This window comes from Epinephelus fuscoguttatus, linkage group LG17 (assembly GCF_011397635.1).
Source record: "Epinephelus fuscoguttatus linkage group LG17, E.fuscoguttatus.final_Chr_v1".
NCBI lineage: Eukaryota > Metazoa > Chordata > Actinopteri > Perciformes > Serranidae > Epinephelus > Epinephelus fuscoguttatus.
The window spans coordinates 25,682,222-25,707,655 of NC_064768.1; the positions used below are offsets into that span (position 1 = coordinate 25,682,222).

Here is a 25,434-nt window from a genome sequence, read left to right on the forward strand (position 1 = left end):
TAGTAAGGTTAGGCCCTTAGTTAGTAAGGGCGAGCCTGTTTTCCAATGATTGACAACACTGACAGCTGACGTAATCATAATCATAATCCTCTACATTTTAAATCCTAACCATCAAACATGTTTTGAACTTAACGGGGCATCCCTGATGAGACTGTGAGCAGTTTGGGAGGTTTAAGACTGAACCTGTAAACCTCTCGTATAGAGTGCTGCAGGGACGACATTTACTTGTAGGCCAACGTGGAAGCTAGTGTCACCCTGCAGGGTTGTCCACACATTCATTTATTTATGGCTGCCTGCCACAATTAAAACATCTGCTGCCATGTATTGATTTAATATTTTTGGAGCTGGACTGTGTAGTGTAATTTTATCCGGCTTATATTTTATCCGGTCTAAATCAATCAGTTGTATAATCATGTTTGCGTGTAGACTGCTATTAAAGTAGATACTTAGACTGTTATTAAAGGTATATTAAAGTAGATACTTAGACTGTTATTAAAGGTAGATACTGCATTTAAGGGTAATAGGTAGAAATAGATGTGAACTCTCAGTGACATCTCAGCTGTGAACTAGCAATGGGCCTCCTCAGAACTATTGTGAACGCATAGCAGATTTCCTCATATGGTGTTTTGGACTTTCAACAGACTTCCTTATATGCTGTTTTGAACTTTCAGGGAACTTTTAGACATATACATACCATATATGGTGTTAAAATATAATGTACTCTACTAAGAATAATAGCACGTGTGTAAGCTTGAGCACAACACTATGCACTGGATGAAGAAGGGAGCACACTCACTTGATTTATTGCCTGCTGCATCAAAAGGGTTCATGTGAGAGGGGAAGAAGACACACACACATTCAAAGGATTGTATTACCCAGTATATGTGTAATGGATCATATTGTACGGAAGCACGAGGGACTGTAGCATGAGAGTCCCTCAGGTTCACATGTTTTTAAAAAATAAAGTGCAAGCAGCTCCGGAGATACTGGTGGCAGATTATAGCTCAGCCGGAGTAGAGAGAAGAAACCTGCTACCAGTAGATACGGTTTGAAAGGGGGAGGACAATAGAAATAGGCGGAGATCTCTTCGACCTCCACCAGCATATAAACCAGAATAGTGAGAGCAATTTTTCAGTCATCCTCCGGAGCTTGACTCATGAGTTTGTCTGTGTTATTGCCTGTGAACACAATAAACTCGATTGCACCAGACCCTGCTTATCTCCAGTGAATTCCTAAGTACCTGCCAGCCGAACCTAAGACCCAGAACAGACAACAGAAGACATTTGGGAAGAAATAAGAAGGACAAGGTCGGGAGCCATCTGGCCCAACTTCAGGCACCGATTTTTGTCACTTCAACCGTTCATACGTAGTGCTGCTGGAATATATATACCATTTGGTTTTTTATTGCGGAGTGCAGGGTGTACCCTGGGCACACACCAGCAGAATGCCAGGTGCAGCGAAAGTGAAACTTAACCATTCATTGTGCTGTGTCTAAAGTTTGCTTTCACTCCCCTTGCAGCAGCTGCTTATCTCATCCACCAATCTAATCTGCTGACCAGAAAGCCAAAAGGATTTTTCCATCAGGTTTTGGATTTGAGAAAAATGTGCACATACCTTCAAGTAGCTTGAGAAGCTTGTCATTTTCACTGAGAATGCGCATCACTGGAGAGTGGAATTAGATCATTTTTTAATAGCATACATTTCAATACAACTCTCAAACAAATATCACATTGAGAAATCTTAGATTCATATACCCCCAGAGTAGGTTTCTGATTCAAGCTTTTTCAACAGATTTTCAGGTAAATCCAACACCTGCAAAGAGAAAATGTAGGGAAAATGAGTAACATCCTTTATCATTTAAAAAGGCTTTCATCCCAACAATAATGACAAATTTTGCAACACAGTCTGTACATGAAAGCGCTGTGGAACCATAAAACAACAATGTGGTGGTGAACTAGAACAGTTGCAGTGCGTCCTGGACAAGCATGACCATAGAGCCTTTCAAAGTTTGTAAACAACAATGATGTTGCGCACACAGTATGGAACAGTGCACAAGTCTGATAAGCTGTTCAAGGGCATTAACCACCAAAAGCCTTCTTTACATAGGACTAGCATTACAAGGGGACATCATGTAATTTAGAAATGATCAACCATGTCTGTATTTTGTGTGGTGCATTCGCACAGACTGAGCAAAGTCTGTAATTTACTTGAATTTACCGATATTATGACCTGGATATGATGCGCACCGTCATTTGTAACTCCACTCTACACAACACAAAAACATGACACAGCATCAGTAGCGGTGATGTACAATGATAACCTTTTTTTTTCTTTGAAATGTGTGTTAAACAAACCAAACCAATTTCGACACACACTGTTATGTGTCATCCTTCTCGTCACAATCTGATCACCAATCAGCACAAGCCTCGTCCATCTGATGAAAGTAAATCCAATATTCCTTTTAACTCTGTTTTGGTCTCCATAAACTACTGAAGGAAATATTTATCTCTTTAAGGCCCTGAAACACCAAACCAACGGCAAAGAACTAGTGGCAACGAAGGCAAACTGTTGTGTCACCTCATGTCACCTATATCTGGCCAAAAAGTTGCTCTTGAACACACCACGAAGACTACAGCCAACAGCCAACTAGCACGTACAATCTGCACCTGCGTGAAAGGAAATACTTCTTCATACCAGTGGGTGGCAGTTATCTATCTTTGTTATTCAGAAAGGGAAACTTGTAGACCGGCATGACAGAGCTCGTGAACAATGACATTAATAATGACAAACCATTTCTGCTTAAGAGCTCAATGACAAAAAAAAAAGTTTGTTTTGATCTCATGCCCTCTTGACTTTAGCTGTTTGTTTACTTTGCTCAGTTCTGTTTCGCCTATCGTGCACTGAGTTGAACTGTCAATCACAGTGATTTCACTCACTAAGGGGCTACACCATTTCTGACACCAATTCAACATGTTGAATCTGCCAAAAAAAAGCTGACAAGGGCCGACTACAAAACTGGAGCCACAGACGTTCAACAGCAGTCTGACACTGACCAACAGCCGATTGTCCCCTTGGTGTGTCAGGGTCCTTAGATGCTAAATGCTCCATTATGTTCACCAGCTAAGTGCTAACTTGTCTGTGTGCTGTTTTGTGCTAAGCAGGTAAGAGTTTTCCGAGCTTTTTTTACTGAAACACTGCTTGCTGTAGACATAACAACACTATGAAATGGTGGGACTGAACAAAAGTGGTAAAGCTGTGGGCTGGGAAACCAAAACAAGGAGCGTAAAGAAACTATGAAGCTACATAGAGCTGACATGGTGCATGGTGGACTCCGTGGATGAGGACCCACTCCCGATGTACAGTGGTGGAAAAAAGTTTTCGGACACCCTTAAAATTTTACACAATCTCAAAAATTATCATGAAATATTTGTGGAAAACAAATTATATTTTTTTGTTTATTGTTTACAAGAAAAACTAACAAAACTAAATTCTTGATAGTTTCAATATGTCAGTTCTCAACATTGTCAGTATCAAAGTCAACAAATAACAGAGAATGTGTTCAAAACTGAACAAAAAATAAATAAACCATCACATCATCAAATTAATATTTAGTAGTCCTGCCATTGGCACGTAGTAGAGCTCTAATCCTGGCTGGCATGTTCCCCACGAGCCTTTCACACTGTTGAGGGGTAATCTTGTCCCATTCTTCTTGAATTAATTATTTTTAAATCTTCTAAATTCTTTGGTTTATGCTTTGAAACAGACCTTTTGATAATCCACCACAGATTTTCAATGGGGCTCATGTCCGGGGATTGAACTGGCCACTCAAAGACCTGGATACTGTGCTCCTGCAGCCAAGCTCTACTGGCCTTGGATGTGTGGCAAGGGGCATTATCTTGTTGAAACATCCAGTTTTTACCTCGATGGAACAGTGCACGCGCAGAAGGGAGCATGTGGGTTTCGAGAATGGTACAATACTTGGTAGAGTTCAATGTGCCATCACAGACAGTGAGATGACCAACACCAGCAGCACTCATGCATCCCCAAACCATGATACTGCCTCCACCATGCTTGACAGTAGGTACTGTACATGCTGGAGATAATGCTTCGCCTGGCCTTCTGCGTACCCTCACATTAGTAGGAGGAAGATAAAGCTGGAAACTGGACTCATCTGACCACAAAATCTTCTTCCAATTCCTGGCTGTCCAGTTCTTGTGTGCCTGGGCCCAACGACGCCGGGCTAACCTCTGTCTCTCATTGATCAGGGCTTCTTGATAGCCTTGTAGGACCTTAAGCCATGATCTAAAAGTCAGCCACGTACAGTGCGGGTGGAACACTGGACACCAGTTTGGTTTGACCACTGCTGCTGAAGCTCCTGTGATGTCATTCGGCGGTTTTGCCTGCGCATGCGGATCAGGATGCGGTCATTTCTTGCTGAAGAAACCCTTGGATGCCCAGATCTTGGTTTGTCTTCCAAGCTGTTGGTTTGTCTGTATTTCTGCAGAGTGTATCCAACTGCTGAAGGACTGTATCTGCACTTCCTGGCTATCTGGCGGCAGCTGTACCCTTCCTGGCTGAGAATCTTTATCTTCAGGCGTGTTTCCTGCGTTAGGTTCCTTGTTTTAGCCATTTTTGTGTCTGAAGAACTTTCAAATGTGCTGGCTTTATGTAGACACGAAGCTTGGCAACAAAAATTGTGTCTTTTAATAAAAAGAACGACCTTCATCACTGGTACCAAAATGACCCAATACTCAAAATTTCTTATGTATTTTTATGGAACCAATCAATTTTAAGTTTTTAATGGCTTTTTTAGGATTTATTTAGTATTTTGGCTGTGACTGTACTAAAAGAAATTGCACTTGAAGACCTAAGAGTGATTCTTAATGCAATATTTCACAGATGCACGGGGTGTCCGAAAACTTTTTTCCACCACTGTAGATATAAACAGCTTGTTCTAAGGTAACAAAAACCTGATTCTTTTTTTCAGGTCAATATCCACTAAGAAAACATACTTCTTACATTTCATTTTTGCCAATATATCCTCCTAAATTCTACACACTGCACATTTATTGTTGCATTATTCATTCAAATTTAGGATACCAGGCCACGAGGTACACACCTGTAGTTTTCCGAGCCCCCTTACTCTTATTTCCTTTAAGACCTCAGGCGTCAGAGTGACATTCTTATCCATGAAGGGGATCCAGGAGAATCTCAGTACATTGGGGTTTACGTAGCTCTGAAATACAAAATACAAATGAAATTGTGCTTCCAAATTTTAAACAGTGGTTCTTTTTCATAATGTTCATCACTTACAAAGTAGTTCCTGAAATGGTCAATAGAAGAGAGGTGGGCTACAATCCTGTCTGCCGGGCGCTTTTCCTCACAGACATGGCAAAGGTAAAAATATGTCTCTGTGTCTACACTGAAACACAAAGTCATCAGAGACAAGCCTGGAAAAAAGCACATTGAATAGTTACTTAAAACATATGGAATCATTTACATCTTCAGCAGTACTATACAGTGTCTCACAAGTGTATACTGTGTATTATGCTTAGGGATGGGTACCGAGTTCGGGACTTTTATTGGTACTGACCGAATTTGGCCGGTAATCCCGAGTATCGATTCACGTAAAATCAAACGGTACCACATTTCGGTACCTGAACGCATCCTAGGGACTTCGAGAGTGGAGGAGTGACGTTTTCGCTGCCTATCGTGAACGCAGCATTGTACGCACGAGAGCGTGATCACGTCAGTAGCAACTATCAACAAAGCAGCATGGCTGAGAGAAAGAGGTTGAAGATGTGGCTCCATATCTCAAAGTTTGATGTAGACTATGCTCGCTGCAGTATTTGCGACACAAGGCCAGCTACGGAAATACCTCAAACCCGAGGAAGCACCTGGTCAAGCACAAGGTGTTTTTAAAGGCTGACGACTCCACAGTATTTGATAGCCTGGAAGTTAAGGCTACTTCTCCCGGCGTTAGCACACCTGCAGCTAGTGGCTCGTTGTCATCTGCAGCCAGCATCAGGGCAGAAGAAGCGGGATTAATGTTCGATGATGACAACGGTGATTAAGCAGGGCATCAGCTACATCGGTTCCAGGTAATTAATAAGCTTAGTGTTTAAGATGATTGGGCTTTGTTCTGGTCATTCTAACGTTAGCTTCGCATTTTAACTTGCCTTAGTTATTATCATCTCGGTTCCTCGTATTCTCTAAATTTAACGTTACACTCCCCCACACATATTTTTCCCAGAGGGGAAAGAGGAGGAATAGGAGATAGTAGGAGTGGGTTCATTTTGTGCAATAAAAAGAACTGCTGCATAGTCAATTATATAGGCTACCTTTTGATATTATGTTACAGTGTTAGATGTTGTTTTATCCTGTTTGATATTGAGAAATAAATGTTAGTTTTGATCAAAAAAAAAATTCTAAATGAAATATCCTTTATTACCACACATACATGCAAAAAAAGTACCGAAAACAGGTACCGTTGCGTACCGGTATCGATTCCCAGGTACCGGGTATCGGTACCGTAACGGTTCAAATGTGAAAGGTACCCATCCCTAATTATGCTGCTGCATGAATATAGAACTCAAGGTTCAGACAAAAATTGATTGAACAGAAACATTACTGTCATGTCATCACAAGTGTTATATCATAGGCAACTGGACTTGCTTGCATTTCCTGAAGATGCTTCACCTCTCATCCAAGAAGCTTCTTCAATTAATGACTAAATCTGTGCATTCAGTGTAGTCAGGAATGCAGAGATGTGTACATTGTACATCACTCCACAAATGCATGGCACAGCACAAGACTCAGTTGTCCACTTCTAAAGGAGAAGGGACATTCTTTCATCGACAGCAATGTGCACATCTTGGCCAGAAAAGAAAGATGGTGTTGATAGAGGTGTGAAAGAAGCCATCTATGTCAAACTGGAACAACCATTGTTAAATAGAGGAGGTGGCCTACAACACCACTTATCACCCACCTACAATGCAGTCTTGGGATCCCTCCCAAGACGACTTCACACCCATTCACACCTGAACCCATCTGACCCTAACAACACACATGATGGCCAGGTGGGTTAATGACTCTCATGTGACCCCAACGACTCTGTAAGGGTTCACAGAGTTTAAAGCCTGCAACTCAGCAGCAGTTATTTAGAACTGAAGAAGCTTCTTGAATGAGAGGCAAAACGTCTTCAAAGTCCAGTTGCCTATGATATAGCACTTACGATTACCATGACCTGGATGACTGAGAATCTTCACCGACATACTGCCATGCCAATCATATGCACTTTTTCTCATCAATCATTGTGACTCTGCTATAGTAAAGGCCAGGAGTGGTTTGTCTTCTGCTGATATGCGTCAAAGAGAAGGAACTACAAACCATTTCAAAGACTACTAACCTACGATGGGTTGTTTGATGTGACGCCTGGCTTGTGGATTGATCAAGCTAATTTGTGGAAAGAAGCCTGTAGAGGAAAGACAACAACAGAAGAAAATATAATTATACTTCAATCTTAAACTTTAAATAAATAGGTAATATGACAGTGAAATTCAAATCTGTGTTGTGCATTATCTGTTTGAACCATTTCATGCTTAATAGGCTAAAGGTCTCTGTATGCAACAACAAACAAACTTATACACCGAGTTGTCTGACTACATCTAAAAGGTTCAACCCTTTTCCAAATTGCCACACTTGAAGATGAAAGAAAGAAAAAACTGGTACAAGTGGAAACACTGGAAAGGGACAAATATTTTTTGGATCCCGTTTGAATTATGTCATGAATGCACATATTGTCTGTCAATTTAAAAGATAATTTTGCAAGTCAATAAAGTCACAGTTTTAAGTATAAGACTGTGAAAATACATAATTACAAAGACTGCACAAGTTGTATAGGAAATGTCATAACTTACTTTCTCGCTGAAGCTCCAATGCCTGCTGTATTCCATACCAGTATGTACACCCACTAGCAATGGGTGTTGCTTGTTCGTTTGCTTTTTGGCTGATATTCAAATAAACACAAGACGTTTGTGCTCTAGAGAAAGGATCAGCACTCAGTGAATAACCTCCTAAGCCCTATGATAACCTATTATGGCAAGGCTTAACTCTACAGACCAATGAGCAGTGATAACTAACATGTCTTTGGGGTCATCGGGTGCGAACCTCCTTTCACCGGTGTTTCGTCTAGTTGGTCCCACAACACCTCCAGGAGGCTAGACAGTGATCTGTGGCGTCCCAGAGACACTCCCCTAATGCCAGGTCTCACTGCTCCCCACATCAACCCAACACTCTCCTTTACCTTACTTACACATGTCTTTCTCAGCCCAAACAGCACTGCCACCTTCAACAAACCCAGGCTCCGTACATGCAAGCTCCAGGTAGCAACAGTGCTGATACTACTTTTACTAGCACATTCACCATACTCTATTTCACACACTACATAGCATAACTACAATACAAGCCTCCTGAACTGCTGATCTTGGGTTCCACTTCCTCCCCTTGGTTGGATTTGGAACCACACTACTACTACTACTACTAACTACTACGTCCTTATTCCCAGATAACAAGAGCTCTGTCCTGACAATGGTACATTTAAATTCCTCTGTTAAACTAGATACTGGCAGCTGAAGTATCCCTTTTCCATACAATGCAACACTACTTAGGCACCTAGTAGCGCCCAACCACTTCCTAATATAGGAGCTAACCGACCTTTCAATTCTCTCCACAACGGATATTGGAATTTGATTTATTCCAATATCTGATTTATCTATTCTATCCAATCCTTCCGCCACATCTTTTCTAAATTTCACCACCTGTTCCTCATCATTTAACTATACATTGTACCAGCTACCTAATTTCCCTAATTGTTGGGATTTCCTCATCATCTATGACAAACTTCCTATCACTTAACTTCCCTCTACGTTACTAGGCTTGATCTTAATGCTGGCCCACTTGAGGTTCTTATTTATCTTCTCTAGAAGCCTCTTTGTACATGGTATTTTAATTTTTAATTTAATTTTTAATCTTATATACTTTATTCATCCCCCTGAGGGGAAATTCATTTTTTTCACTCTTTTTGTCATTAACACACAGGTCCGAAAGACACACACATGTACAAACAGGACCTATACATGTACAAAGTGGAGAGATGTCAGAGTGAGGGGGCTGCCTTGGTCAGGCACCCCGAGCGGTTAGGGGGTGCCTTGCTCAAGGGCAACTCGGCAGTGCCCAGGAGGTGAACTGGCACCTCTCCAGCCACCAGTCCACACTCCATATTTGGTCCGGATGGAGACTAGAACAGGCGACCCTCCGGTCCCCAACCCAAGTCCCTATGGACTGAGCTACTGCCTTGTTGTGGTCACGAGTGTCATGTCATCCATGTAAGCCCTAACTGGTGGAAGATGCAACCCGTTCTGCCGTCTCTCCCCACCTACCACCCACTTAGAAGCCCTGATGATTACTACCTGTGGCACAGGTAGTCAATCGCACTCCAAATGAGGCTATGCGGTACTGAACCAAACGCATTTGCAAGATCTAAAAATATTACATATTACCTTGTACGGAAGCACGAGGGACTGTAGCATGAGAGTCCCTCAGGTTCACATGTTTTTAAAAAATAAAGTGAGAGCAGCTCCGGAGATACTGGTGGCAGATTACAGTTGAGCCGGAACAGAGAGAGGAAGCCTGCCACCAGTAGATATGGTTTGAAAGGGGAAGGACAATAGAAATAGGCGGAGATCTCTTCGACCTCCACCAGCATATAAGCCAGAATAGTGAAAGCAATTTTTCAGTCATCCTCCGGAGCCTGACTCATGAGTTTGTCTGTGTTATTGCCTGTGAACACAATAAACTCGATTGCACCAGATCCTGCCTATCTCCAGTGATTTCCTATATACCTGCCAGCCGAACCTAAGACACAGGGTAGACAACAGAAGACATTTGGGAAGAAATAAGAAGGACAAGGTCGGGAGCCACCTGGCCCAACTACAGACACCGATTTTTGTCACTTCAACTCGCAAAATTATCTTATCAATTGACAAATGGGGTTCAAATGGGATCTAAACTCTCTCTCTCACTGTTCACTGCCATACATATTTTTTCTGGATTAAGATCCCATGGGGGACACCACAGGGGGAGGATCTTTGCCTCTATAGCAGCAGGTGCCAGTAAATTTTTATTCTATTGGATCTGCATCTTGGCAGATTATATCCGGGACCAAAAGGAAGCCACCTGAACCTATTGAACAAAGGGTGAATATGCTCAGCAAGAAATGACTTGGCTTTCTTTGTGACTCTTTAAACCCTTTGTGAGAGGTAATTTGTGTTTGTGCCTTTGTTACTTGTAGTTCTTGGAGTCTCCAAAAGTAGAGTGGAAGCCAGAGCCTTCAACTATCAGGCTCCTGTTCTGTGGAACCATCTTCCAGTTTCAGTCTGGGAGGTAGACACTGTCTTCTCATTTAGGAGTAGACTTAAGACGTTCCTCTTTAATAAAGCTTATAGTATGGGCTGGCTCAGGCTTGCTGTGGACAAACCCCTAGTAAGGTTCACACAGGCCCAGTCTGCCGAGGACTTCCTTCGACACACTGAGCTCTTCTCTCCTTCACTGTCACTCCACACATTCATGTCCCATTAATGCATGTTGCTAACTTGGCTTCTTCGATGGAGCTGTGGTACCTTCTTCTCTTGCAGGTTCCCAAGGATCATGGTGGCATCTGGTTCGTGCATCATGGTTATGTATGTTACCGTGGTTGTGTCTGCTGCCGTGGTTCTGCCTGACGCCCACTGCTACTATTTTTTATTAGTCTGTTATTACTACTGTTACTACTGTTATTAGTACTGTGTGTATATATATATATATATATATATATATATATATATATATATATATATATATATATATACACACACAGTACAGGCTAAAAGTTTGGACACACCTTCTCATTCAATGCGTTTTCTTTATTTTCATGACTATTTACATTGTAGATTCTCACTGAAGGCATCAAAACTATGAATGAACACATGTGGAGTTATGTACTTAACAAAAAAAGGTGAAATAACTGAAAACATGTTTTATATTCTAGTTTCTTCAAAATAGCCACCCTTTGCTCTGATTACTGCTTTGCACACTCTTGGCATTCTCTCCATGAGCTTCAAGAGGTAGTCACCTGAAATGGTTTTCCAACAGTCTTGAAGGAGTTCCCGGAGGTGTTTAGCACTTGTTGGCCCCTTTGCCTTCACTCTGCGGTCCAGCTCACCCCAAACCATCTCGATTGGGTTCAGGTCCGGTGACTGTGGAGGCCAGGTCATCTGCCGCAGCACTCCATCACTCTCCTTCTTGGTCAAATAGCCCTTACACAGCCTGGAGGTGTGTTTGGGGTCATTGTCCTGTTGAAAAATAAATGATCGTCCAAGTAAACGCAAACCGGATGGGATGGCATGTCGCTGCAGGATGCTGTGGTAGCCATGCTGGTTCAGTGTGCCTTCAATTTTGAATAAATCCCCAACAGTGTCACCAGCAAAACACCCCACACCATCACACCTCCTCCTCCATGCTTCACAGTGGGAACCAGGCATGTGGAATCCATCCGTTCACCTTTTCTGCGTCTCACAAAGACACGGCGGTTGGAACCAAAGATCTCAAATTTGGACTCATCAGACCAAAGCACAGATTTCCACTGGTCTAATGTCCATTCCTTGTGTTTCTTGGCCCAAACAAATCTCTTCTGCTTGTTGCCTCTCCTTAGCAGTGGTTTCCTAGCAGCTATTTGACCGTGAAGGCCTGATTCGCGCAGTCTCCTCTTAACAGTTGTTCTAGAGATGGGTCTGCTGCTAGAACTCTGTGTGGCATTCATCTGGTCTCTGATCTGAGCTGCTGTTAACTTGCCATTTCTGAGGCTGGTGACTCGGATGAACTTATCCTCAGAAGCAGAGGTGACTCTTGGTCTTCCTTTCCTGGGGCGGTCCTCATGTGTGCCAGTTTCGTTGTAGTGCTTGATGGTTTTTGCAACTCCACTTGGGGACACATTTAAAGTTTTTGCAATTTTCCGGACTGACTGACCTTCATTTCTTAAAGTAATGATGGCCACTCCTTTTTCTTTAGTTAGCTGATTGGTTCTTGCCATAATATGAATTTTAACAGTTGTCCAATAGGGCTGTCGGCTGTGTATTAACCTGACTTCTGCACAACGCAACTGATGGTCCCAACCCCATTGATAAAGCAAGAAATTCCACTAATTAACCCTGATAAGGCACACCTGTGAAGTGGAAACCATTTCAGGTGACTACCTCTTGAAGCTCATCGAGAGAATGCCAAGAGTGTGCAAAGCACTAATCAGAGCAAAGGGTGGCTATTTTGAAGAAACTAGAATATAAAACATGTTTTCAGTTATTTCACCTTTTTTTGTTAAGTACATAACTCCACATGTGTTCATTCATAGTTTTGATGCCTTCAGTGAGAATCTACAATGTAAATAGTCATGAAAATAAAGAAAACGCATTGAATGAGAAGGTGTGTCCAAACTTTTGGCCTGTACTGTAAATTATATATATATATATATATATATATATATATATATATACACACACACACACCCGAGCGATTGGGGGATTCGGTGCCTTGCTCACCAGGCCCCGCCTCTCCAACACCTCAACACCGCCTTTGCGCAAACAACAGTAAACAACATCAGTATTAGGACCAAAATCACACTGGATGTAAACAGGAGCTTTGTTAATAAGGACTAAACAAACAGAGGGGAGGAAAAGCAGGCTTACCGCGTGTCTTGAATGTTTCTGAAGTAAACAAGTAAGAAAGGAAAACACTGATTAATAAACTGGACATAAACTCTTCAGCAGGAATCATGAAATAAATGTACCTTTGGGGGAGCATTACCTTTGGAGAAGATGTCTACCATTTTCTGTTGGTTCAAAGCAGAGGAAACACGCAAAGGTAATAAATTAATGCCAGTGTTTGGCAGTAACGCATAACATTAATAATATTACTTTTAGAAATAAAATGTTCTGTCAAGACAGGTTGGAGCCACTTAACAAGAGGATGGCCAAAAAAGGTCACTGGTGAGTGAGATGGGAGGGGGGCACCAGTGATGCACATGTTACGGAGCAAACTGCAGATAAAATACACAAGTCTATCTCCAATTGTGTTGTAGTTGACTGGTACACCGGGGGCCCACAGGTGGGTCTTACAGCTCCGGCACATTATGTTGAGCTCATCACAGTAACTGACTCGCCTGTCTGTTTGTTGTGCTAACTTCAGTATTTGTCTATTGTGTTTCATATGAGGCCTACAAATATTGATCCCTATCTCATAGCTTTGAGACTTTGAACCCTTTCTCTACCTGCCCATGTCCAAAGCTATACATTTATTTAAAAAGGTCAAGGCTATTTAAGTTTTCATCACACTATTGTTAATATAACACGGTGAGTCTCTTGTGCCTGTGCATACACTGATCAGCCACAACTTTAAAACCTCTTACAGGTGAAGTTAATAACAACTTGGATTAAGGAAACATCTGGGGTACTGGCACGTCCCACAAATCCTTGAGGAGATTGGGATCTGGGAAATTTGGAAGCCAGGTCGACAACTTGAGCTTTTTGACACTCTCCGCAGGCCATTTCTAAATAGTTTTTGTAGTGTGGCATGGTGCAATGGCCAATCAGGGAGTCCTGCTGCCATGAGGGGGGGTACTTGGTCTACAACAGCGTTTGGATGGGTGGAGCGTGTCAGGTGTCATTCACATGAATGCCAAGACCAAAGATTTCCCAGTAGAACATTGCATTAGAACAAGGTGATCAATGTTATTCACTTCACCTGTCACTGGTTTTAATGTTTTGGCTGATCGGTGTATGCCATCACCAGTTGTGGGATTTATGGTTGCCAACAAGAAAATTTCTTCATCATCAAAATCCTTGTGTTAATTTTGGTCGCTGAATGGGTTTTCTGCCAACTCCAAAAACACTCTTAGAATAACGAGGTTAAGTGCCCACCTGTCGATGATCTGTCGAGTACATATGATTCTTCAATTTGAACACTCTGTTATACTTAGTGTGGCAGACCTACAAGAAGAACACAAACAAAAACGTGCATCAGCAACATGAAATCATACCAGAGACCATCTTGCGATTGAATTGCCACAGCTGCAGAGTTCTGCGACTTAGAACGAATCTGGGCCAAGGATGTAAACTGGGAGGTGGGGCAATGACCCCTTCCCTACTTCCTATCCCCCAACTTCCATCACCCTTGCTCAGATCACACCTTTCTTCTAACTCATTTTGATCTCAACTACACACCCGTTAGGTTTCATGACTGCATATTGCAGGGTTGTGACACAGTTGCGTTGACAAAATCTGTCTACAGACAGAGAAGCAAACACCTGGCAAAAAATACTCAAAGTGGCTTTTGTGGTAGTTCCCACTACAGTTGATGTCACCTGAATCTTATCTCAAAATGGTAACACACACAAACACAGACTCATTAAGTGAAAACAATAGCAGCTGTCATGACATATTGTAGCTGGTAATGAGACATTCTCTTTACAGTAGCCAAGACTTGTCCACAAATGCTCTTCAAGTCCTTACACCCCTACCAGTATAACCAATAGCCTTACATTATACTTTTATTTAAGATTTTGTGTAGGATACCCAAGGTCCAATGGAACAGTAGGTACATCATAGCATTGAGAGAGAAACTGACGTGGAGGGCAAGTTGATTATCCTGGATTCTTATTTTGATTTGGCAATCTGATCGACCCTGCATCTCCTAAAAAACGCAGGATAGCATTTTCAACCTTGGGCTGGAGAAAATAGCTGTGTGGCAACATCCCCCATCTGAACACTGGGAGTCACATCCACTGAGTTCAAAAGCTTAAACAGGAGTCAATGAACAACCTAACAACAGACCAGAGCTCATCCTTGAGCAGAGACAGAAGTTACCTCCCCCTTCATATAGTTGTGCCATTTGTTCTACAATAAGACTAAAGCCTGATTATGGTAGGGCACTCAACATTTTTTGAGTGTCACTCAACAGAACTTTAACAGCAGCTCAACGTTTTCAATTTCTGCTTCGCTGAAGGGTTTAGGTCAAGGTAACCAGACGCCTGCTGTGTATGTGATCAGCACCCAGTCTGTCTGCTAGCTTGCTACGGAAGCCCAGGGAGAAAAATCAATGAATCAATCAATAAATAAAAACACTAATGATTTTTTCCTGTGGCACTGGCATAAATTTTTTTATTCAGTAAATATCTGTCGCCAATCAGCCAGGCAGTTTGGGCGGCCACTATGTTCTTCTCAGCTCTGCAGGACCTGCTACTGACAGACGGCTGCTTCTGTGGACTGGCTGTAAACATGTTTATTTCTGCTGTTAAGTAGGGCAGTTTAACATGAATGGGGATTTACTCACTTTTGGAGCCAGCCTCAAGTTGCCAATTGAGGAACTGTGGTTTTTGGCACTTCCGCTTGGCTTTACTTTCAGCCCCAAGATTGCCATTTGGTATTTAGTAGTGCTAACCCCTGAAAGCTGAAGGTTCAAATCATCACTTGGAGACCCCTTAGTCAACTGAGATTCTTCAGGCTGAGCAGTACTCTTTTTAAATTTTCTTAACAGTCTGTGATTATTGTACTTCTGGGGATGTTTTGGTCCCCAGATTTAGCTGCAGGATGAACGTTCCTCACTTTCATACTGTTCTACAGTACAGGTGGCTGCAGACCCAGACCCAGGGTAAGTCTGACTGAGATGGAAGCAGCTGCCCAGAGTAAGAGAGGCTTTGCCTGGTTATGCTCCGAGTTAACATTTATCTTCTGCCTTCTGCTTGAAGCCAAAACACGTGGCAAATTACATCCCTGTAATTTTTAATGTACCACTACATCCCAGCCACCTGCAGCACTTCACACCACTGTCCTATTTCCAGATTCGCTACCCCTGGAATTAATTGCATTTTCCCCCACTCGCTCTCTGCTTGTACATACCAGCTTCCGTAGCAGCTCTTTTTCTCTGCTCCAATGGCAGCTTGACTCCTCTCCTCACCATTGATGCAAAGAGCATTGCCTGGCGAGTCATAGCTCTGGAGATTGGCTCTCAAGTTTAATCTGGGGCTCTCCACACAGTTTAAGCTAATGCAAAGGTGGAGGAAGTACAGATCTTTCTGTAAAAGTAGTGATAGCTTTGCATGGTTGTCTGTTGACGAGCTGCAGTGTGAAGTGTCCAGTGTGTGTTAGGGGTGGCACTTGACACAAGTCACATGTCATGCCACACCGCGGCGGCACCGGTGTATTTTCAGCTTTAGAAGTGGTGAATTTACAGCTCACAGAAACTTATACGACAGTTTCTGAATTCTGTTGATATCTAGTATCGGCAAAAATAGTCAGCACGCATTAGTTTTGAGGGCTCACTTGGATTGATTACTATAGCCTATTACACCAACATTACTGTCAGCCTGAACGTCTCGCTGAACCCTGCTCAAAATCTCAAACGCTATCTGAAAAAAGGCGTGGAATAGTTGAATATTTGCATTTAAAAACCAGATCCAATTTAATTCTCAGTCGGTTACTGCCCTTCGTGACTGTCTGTAGCAAGCTGATAAGGCATTTCACCCAAAACAACAAATGTGGACCTTACAGTACGCTAAAAAAGAAGTCAGGGGATCATAGATTCACCCTCTTAGAACTATGAATTTATCTTGAGGGGATAAAGTTGTACCAAATTTCAGGATGACAAAACACTAGCATGGCTAACAGCTTGAAGTAACGTTGCATTTTCATTTACTTTGAGATACAGAGCAGTGACAGCCAAGAAGAGAAGTCACCTAGAAATTGGCCAATCCAACTGGCGTAAAACAAGTTTTTATCCAGAGTGCCATGCAGATGGGAAGCTTATAAGGCATTCTTCACTTACTCATATAATTCCATCATGGCTTTCATGAACTGCTTATTTCGCTTTCTGTCTTTAGTTTTCAAATCAATCAATGCATTTCTTCCTTTTCTGAAGCCATGACTGAACCAATCACATCATCTCTGTCAAGCACACTGTCCTACATGTGAAGCCATCATAATTACATTTCCACATCTGCACATGAAACAACATAAGGTTCCATTTGTTGTCATCAACATTAAAGCTGTAGCTGGTAACTTGTCATTCACACAGCAGTAAATGACACGGAAAATCTGCAGAAAAAAAGAACAGACTCCTCTGCCTATTCTAGTGCTTTGGCCTTTCCACATGTGAACAAAAGCAACCAATTATGAGAGCCAAGGAGTCTCTAACACAGCTGTCAATCGTGTCAATCACGGCTTGTGAACTGCAAACCGTGACTGATTGTGCATTGCCGTTTTCACGACTCAAATTACTCATATTTTAGTGTACTGTTTAACTGTAAAATTAGAACCCTAGTCTGGCTTTGCATTCCTGGCAAACAGTAGAGAGAGGCTACTTGTGTCTGAGGTGGTCTCCAATGCAAATGGTTTACTTTCTGATAAAGATGGTGTTCCTGTGCATTTGTTCTTCTGTACACAGGTTGCTACACTCTTCTGACAATTGTCTTCTACTGCGCCACAACGCTTCTCCACCTCCAGCAGCACCTGGTCAGACTCAGCATTAGTAGTCTCACGTCATGGTTGGTCCCTGGAGAGATGAGCTTTGAGACATACCTGTGCAAAGGAAACTTAACAGTGTCTAGTACAGAAACAATTTATGTACAAAAAACAATATCAAAAACAGAGATGGCTGACATGGTATTTAAAAAAAGCAGTGAACTGTCCATAAAGTGAACCAGCAATCAACAATAGTGTTAAAGACTCTGCTGTAGGGAGACATCATGGAGGCCAGGGTGGAGCTGGCAGCTTGGGGTAGTAACTGTTCTTGTGTCTGGTCATCTGAACATGGATGCTCTTTGATGGGATTCAAACAAATAGTCTGTGAGCTGGGTGGGTTGTTTTCATGATGTTGGCGGTTCTCCTCTCTTATCTTTCAGTTCAGATGTCCGTCATGGTGGGTGGGCTGATATTGGTGACTCCTGTTATAGAACCTTCCTGTTGGTAGGGGACTCGCTGCTCTACTACGCAGTAGTACAGGAAGTGTGCATGCTCTTGATGGGACAGGATGGTACCAGGGTAAAATATAAACCAAACACATTGCAACTTAAAAAAAAATTAGCTTTACATAATGCTGCAAAAAAATTCACTAAAAAGTCATTAAAAAGGGGCACTCCACCAATGTTTTGAGAACAGCCTTCTATGGAGCGCTTTCAATTTAATTAATAACCAACTCTGTAGGCCATGGAGTAGCATTATGGGAATTGTAGGATCCAACGTTTTTGGAGCTTGGCCTACAATAGACGCGATGCTGCTCTGATTCATACTATTGGTTTAATCGGTCTCCTGTGAGTCTCCCAACTTTATGGAAGTGCAACACGAAATTGCTGGAGTACCCCTTTTAAGGAAAATACAATGAAAGATAATTACATTCCATTATTCTGCCCTTAAATTATGAACAAGATCAACATCAAATAATTTATAGATCTGTAAAACTACTTTTACAAATCTTTTTTTTCTCACCTAAGTTAACAATACCAAAGTTCATGGCTGTCCAATAATGGCTCTTGTTACAGAGCTGGGACTGGCAGCTTTGTTTTGGCGTTACTGGGAAAAAAAAATCCCATAATAAACATCAGCATATTGTCATTCAAGCTGTCTAAGAGAAAATTAAACTTCTGCACCTCCTCTTGGCTCAGTTTTCAGACTTAGGAAAATGTAAGCCGTGACAGAACTTTCCAATCACAGGTCATTTCATAGAGCAAGCGTTCCTACTGGCAGTTTTACAAAGTCAGATGCGTGTGAACATCCCTTCAGTGACTGAATTGAGCCTCATTCAAAAGCGGAGAATCCTGAGGGAAAAAAGTTACTATTCCAGCATTGGCAATAACTGCCTACACTAAACAAAGCAACCTAATAAAAGGAAGACAGGCAATCCTGTGAACCTGTTCCCAGTGCCTACATGGACAACAAAAGGCTGATTCACAAGGTTTACATCAAGAATTACCTCCGGGGTTTTTCCTTATTTCACTACAAAAACCTAAGTAAGTTGACATCTGGCTGGCGGGAGATCGCCAGGAAGATGAACGTTTCTGGTAAGAATTGTCTGGGACGCTAGTAAGCTAGCTTGTTTTACAAAGTGGAGATAGGGGTCTTAAATGGTATGGGAGCTACAACAATGATATCTATACGTTTCCTGCAATTGAGCATAGTGTTAGATCAGACAGACCACGGTGTCAACCCTGGCTCACATTCCAGCTACATGAGCAGATCTCAATCAGCCCAATCAACTGATTGCTGATAGATCATATGATTCCTTTCTACGCAACCAAATGGCAAATCTCAGCCAGGGCGTGTAGTGTAAAGAGTTAATCCCTAAGCAAGTAAAAGTGTTGCACTGCATAAGTTGATTAAGAAACAAAAGCTACATAATCAGTATGTTATCATGTTTTATGATTGAAAATGCATTTATGTGTGTTAAGGCACTGTTATTCATGTCAAAGTATTCACAATACGGAGTCAGGAGCTGGTATTCTATCATGTTCAGCATAATGACACACACACACACACACACACACACACACACACAAACACACACTCAAATACTTATATTATCTGAGGCACATTAAGAGATTGTATTGCATGACACACACGCACTTAACCACTTGTATTACCTGATGCACGTTAAAAGCACATTAAAAGATTGTATTTCATGAAGGCACAGGGGACATTAAAGAAATGATAGTCCCCAAGTTCACTGTGTTTTTTAAAAATAATGTGAACCCAGACCCAGATCTAACGGTAGGAAAGGTTGAGAATTTCCGGGCCAGGGGGAAAAGATTACACCATTGAGACATGCCTGGGCATGTTCGGACATGTCTAGACAAAGGCAAGAAGACCTGCTACCAATAGGTTTGGGCCTGGGTAGGAAGGGCTAAAAGAAAGAGGGTGGAGATTCTCCACCAGCATAAAAGGAAGAGCACAGAACAGTGAAACTTCAGTCTAACTCCGGGGCTTGACTCGATGAGTTGTATGTGTTGAAGCTTGTGGACACATTAAACTCGATTGCATCGGACTCTGCCTGTCTCCAGTGTTTCTTTGAGTATTATTTAGCTGACTCCAAGGTATCAGACCAACATCGGAAGACAACTGAGAAGCAACGTTGTGGACAGGGTCGGGAGCCTCCAGGCCCAATTCCAGGCCCCGATCTGAGCCACTTCAGGCGCCCTATTTAAACTGCTTTAGCCTGCCTACCATCGCTGTTTCCTCTGCAAGCCTCTTTGCAAACTGACCCCACCCCAGGTCCTCCTTTTTATTTTCCGCTGTATCCAACTTATCATTGTCATTTCTGATTGTCACTGATGCTTGCTCTGTTCTGTACCCAAGGGATCTTTGCTGCTGCTTTCCCAACCTTAGGCTTCCATGAAGGCACATGAAAGAGTAACCAAAGAGTAACCATCTTTTCAGTGGTTACTGTGAGCACACAACCTCTTATTGATGTTGTTTTTTTCCCCTTCTCCAAACAACTGCCTACCACAGCTTTAATACTGAGATAAACATGTTCTCAAGGGCCTCTGGTGCCCTAGAGAATATTTTTACTTGATACACATTGTGCTGTCATTGATCACTCAGATATTATTTCTACATTTACACGTGCATTTCCCTCTAAACACCAGCAGCCTCATGCTCAGGTCAGCTAATGCCAATGCTCAGCCCTCCCTGCTGGAGTATTCACCCTCACTGGCTAAAAGTTTAAAGGTTTTGCTGTGTATGTAACACACTTCCTCGCTACCCTCTGGCTGTGTCCTGCTGTGCAGATGGTATGTTTAATTTGCTCAGGTTTCAAAGCTGGGTCAGGGTGCCTTGACTGGATGATACCTCCAGTGTTATTCTATTGCAAGAAGATAACGCTCCCTTTTCACACAGTACGTTGCCAGACTGATAAAAGGAGCTGAAACTCATCAGAGGGGAGGCTACTTGTGTCTTGGACACAGATGCTGATCCTGTGTTTGTTTCAAACAAGCTGCTGATTCCAACAACATTCAGATTTACATACAGAAAGGTCACAAATTAAAAGAAAGAAAGCAAGACCATATAAATAAGGAAACAAAGTGAATGCAAAGTATTTCACGCATGTGTGAAGTACTTCACATACAAGGCTGTGGCCGTCTCACCACGCTCAAAACAAAAGACTACATGAAGCTTGAGCTTTGAAGTTTTTCTGAATGCTAAAGGTTGTTACTCTCAACACCTCGCTAAGACACTTTGTTGTTAGTAGCCATACACAAAGGGACAATAGTTATGTTCCTGCTCGGTTGGAGAAAACTAGAAGAGCATCTAGTGTCTACATTTTCCACTCAAAGCAAACAATGAATTCTATTAATTTCCACTTCACTGGGTCCAAATAAAAGAGTCTCCCTTTCAATCACCTAGTACCTGCAAAAATATTGATATCGTCCTCAGCTAGCAACTTTGTGCTCATGTAGTAAAATACTATCATCAACTGCGCTGGATTGTATATTGACGGTATAATCACATATGAGAAACCACATTATGACTGTATTCGTATAATTGAATATATGCAATCACATTGAATTAAAATTTACACTGAAGGCTGAATTTTGTTTAAACTCTTGCAACTGTTTGAGACTTGAGTGCTGCTCTCACGTCTCCCATGGCAGCCGTACCTGACACAGCACATACATGAACATAAATAATGTACGGCTATCATAATCCATCCCTATCTTATATGTGGTTGATGGATACACTGCATAGTGCTGCACAATGTGAGGAAAATAAGCTACACGCAATAACATTGTATTACTACATTATACAGTATTTTATAAGGTATACTATGCAGGATTGCCGGTTACTGTTTGCCAGCAAAAATAAAAGTAAAAGTCAACCCCAGACTCACTCTGCTTTGGTGTTTTGATGGGTTATATTTGAGTTTTTTCAGCGCTGTGTCTCTTGGATGCATGTGTCTTACAGTCTGGCACCTGGTGGTGAAAAGCCCTGAATCTAATAATTTGTCATTCTGTTTGTACTTGTACTTAAATAATATACTTAGTTACATTCCACCACTGGTGACATAAATACATACATTTAACTATTATTCCACTTCTAGACAATAAGTCAGAACATAATGGTGTAATGCCCAGGCATGTCTGGATATGACTTCATAATGGTGTAATGCTTTGGGCCGTCTGGACATGCACAGTCATGGTCTAACTTGTCCTTCCAATATGTTCGGGCCTAATCCTACTCATTTTTAAAAAATATTCAATCACAGTATACCTTATAATGTTACCAGATCCGAGGTGACATATATTCAATACATGACCAAATATGTGGATGAGTGCCTTGGTATAAATAACAGTATGTGGATAAGTTTTACACAACATCAGGTACCAGAGTGGATTAAAAAAGTAGGGCTGCCCCCGACTGAGAATTTTTCTAGTCAACCAACAGTCGTCATTTAAGGCCATTAGTCGACTAGTCGCCCACATGTCTACGATATTAATTTAATTATTAAAATAAGTAATATAATATAATAGTGTATTAGTATACACTTTGGGCGGGGCAACACAATGGTTTGAGTTCAAGATCTGAGAAAGAATAGTATCAGTAACATTGAGTGTGTTTACAAGGTCTTTAGTATCCCGGTTTTGATTGGGTTTTTTAAGTATCCCGTTTTTGTGTTTGTGCATGTAAACACCATATCCCAAAATCAGAAACCGGGTTATGCCCTTTTCCCGGTTTCAAGAAACCCGGTTTTGCCACCTGGAGTACTCCGATAGAAGCCGGGATACTGGAGCATGTATACGCCTTATCCCGGTCTCTGACGGCTGCCCGCTGTGTGCGCAGGTGCCAGAGTGACGCACCAGATACACAAGCAACATGGCGGCAACGAGAGCTTCCCATTTTTGGAGCGACGAAAAGACTGAATTTTGCCTGAAAATGATGAAAGAACTCAACATAACTACGTGTTTAGACTGCAGAAGACACAGAAATGCTGACCTATTCAAGTCTGTTGCGGACAAGCTACGTGACGCTGGTTTTCTACCTCGCACCGTTGAACAAGTTAGGCCGCGGTGGAAAATATTAATATTTATAATAATAATAATTAATAATTAAATATAATTAATAAATACATCACATTTCCCGCTCAATCTGTTGTAAAAAAAAAAAAAGACGTAACACACACCTGCGCAAATAGGATGCTGTGATCAGAAAACGGGTTACTGGTATTTATCATGTATACAGGGATATGATTAACCAGGTTTCTCTGTGTTCCATGTAAACATCATATCCCGGATATGCCCAAAGCCGGGATAAGCCTCAAAACCAGGATATTAAAGACCTTGTAAACACAGTCATTGTTAACACTGTGCTACATTACAGAGAAATACAAAACCGTACTAATGAACCTTCATTAATATAGGCCTATATTTTATCTACAAGTGCACGTCACACACTGAGCGAGCCGCCTGTTAATGACACTGTTGGCAAAGCAGTAATGATTGTGCTTAGAGTTTACCTATCACCTTGGGTTCGTCCTTCACCTTCTCAAAATGAGTTTGGATTTCCTGCCCGACATGTTATTAACTAGCCTGTGGAATAACCACAGGTACCAGCCCTGTAGATTAGGGGCCATACACATGCTGCGTCTTTAAACGTCTGGAAATCACAAGGTCCAGCGCTGGGTGCTTCTCTTGTGCCTTTGCTGTGCCAGCTTTCAAGAGCGAGGCAGCAGGTTGGGTCTGAGGTTGCTAAGCAAAAGCTCTGGGTAGCCCTGCACTAACATCAACTTTTCTGTATTTATCAGAATGAATATTTACAGAAGAAGGGAAAGATATCTGTTGGCTGTGATTGGTTTGTGAGAGTAAGTAGTGAGTGTTTCTGTGATGATCTGGAGAATTCAAGGATGAGGCCGATCATGGATTTCTTTCTTAATGCACGTTTAATTACGAGCTCCGATCAACATGGCTACATGCAGAAGCTATGAAATAAGTGTGAACAGAGTGAGACACAGTTTATAGGATGGTGGCATGTATACTATTACCTAAAATGGTGCCTTGACACATTTAGCTTAATTGGGCCAACTAAAATTAGCCTAACTTGTCCGTTCTTCAGTAAGCCTAGCACTTCTGACGCCATCACGTCTACCATGTCAAAACATGATCCCCAGGGGGTCTTGACCACTGGTCAGTGGAGATGTAAAAATACATACTAACAGTTTTTAACCTGACTCCTGTCTGACTGCTGAGGTGAAAATCGGTGCCTGGAATTGGGCCAGATGGCTCCTGACCTCATCCTCACCTTCTCTTCAAATTGTCCTCTGTGTTAATTTAGTATCTTAGGTTCGGTTGGCTGGTACTCAGAGAAACACTGGAGACCAATCCGGCACAATCGAGTTTAATGTGTTCACAAGCTTCAACACATACAACTCATGAGTCAGGCTCCGGAGCAAGACTGAAGACTCACTTTCTGAGCTCTCCCTTTTATGCTGGTGAAGATTGAGAGAATCTCCACCCTTTTCCTTTTAGCCCTTCCTACCAGGGCCCAAACCTACCGGTGGCAGGCCTTTTTGCCTTTGTTCAGACATGCCCGAACATCCCCAGGCATGTCTTAATGGTGTAATCTTTTTTCCCCCGGCCTGGAAATCCCCAAACTCTCCCAAGATTAGTTTCAAACTCGGATTCACACTATTTTTTAAAAACATATAGAACTTGGGGACTAATATTATAAGGTCCCTTGTGCCTTTGTACAATATAAAACCTAAGCGTGTGTGTGTGTCTATTATTACACTTCTAGGCAGTACATGGTATGGTGTGTGTGTGTGTTTTCAATATATGAATACAAAACTTGTGTGAAAGTGTCATACATGGATACATAAAAACATTATTATATGAACTTCAACCTTAATCAACTTTACTGATTAATGATTAATGATTAAATCTTCCACTACACCTCTTCCTGTGTCTGTCCTTTCAAATTAAATTCCCATATGGTCCAGTCATATAGGTTTTGATTTATTTTGACAAGGCGCAGCTCCTAACAGATGTTTCACGTTTGTTTTGGGGGGGTTTTCCGCAACTAAGCAACCAGTGAAATCTTGATGACTAATGTCCTTCTGGTCGACTAACGTTTGGCCAACTATTAGGGGGCAGCCCTATACAAAAGCATCAAAATAGAGCTTGTTCATAAAATAAAAATCCTGGAGTACCCACTACTTCATCTGGTATAGCAGGGGTCCCATGTACAAAGGCTGGGACCTTGCCGCAGCAGCTGCGGGATAAATACTAACCGTCGTTCCTTTGCTGCATGTCATTCCCCCTCTCTCCCACATTCACTGTCCTTACAGATAAAGGCAATAAAGCCCCAAAAA

At 41.9% G+C, this 25,434-nt stretch overlaps 1 protein-coding gene across 5 annotated transcripts in view; it reads right to left on the reverse strand.

The window, feature by feature from the left end:
* LOC125905401 (uncharacterized) overlaps positions 1-25,434 on the reverse strand; it is a 69,162-nt gene that overhangs the window by 42,685 nt on the left and 1,043 nt on the right. For 2 of the 5 annotated variants that reach the window (XM_049603326.1, XM_049603324.1), the window contains exons 2-9: positions 14,007-14,075; positions 12,895-12,919; positions 12,777-12,794; positions 7,409-7,474; positions 5,314-5,450; positions 5,120-5,236; positions 1,755-1,812; positions 1,615-1,662 (exon numbers count right to left, since the gene is read on the reverse strand). In XM_049603326.1, the coding sequence (XP_049459283.1) occupies positions 1,615-1,662; positions 1,755-1,812; positions 5,120-5,236; positions 5,314-5,450; positions 7,409-7,474; positions 12,777-12,794; positions 12,895-12,919; positions 14,007-14,075 (538 nt within the window). Of the gene's footprint in view, positions 1-1,614; positions 1,663-1,754; positions 1,813-5,119; positions 5,237-5,313; positions 5,451-7,408; positions 7,475-7,919; positions 10,842-12,776; positions 12,795-12,894; positions 12,920-14,006; positions 14,076-25,434 lie in introns of those variants that run through there. The other 3 variants (XM_049603328.1, XM_049603329.1, XM_049603325.1) reach the window with 3 other exon arrangements.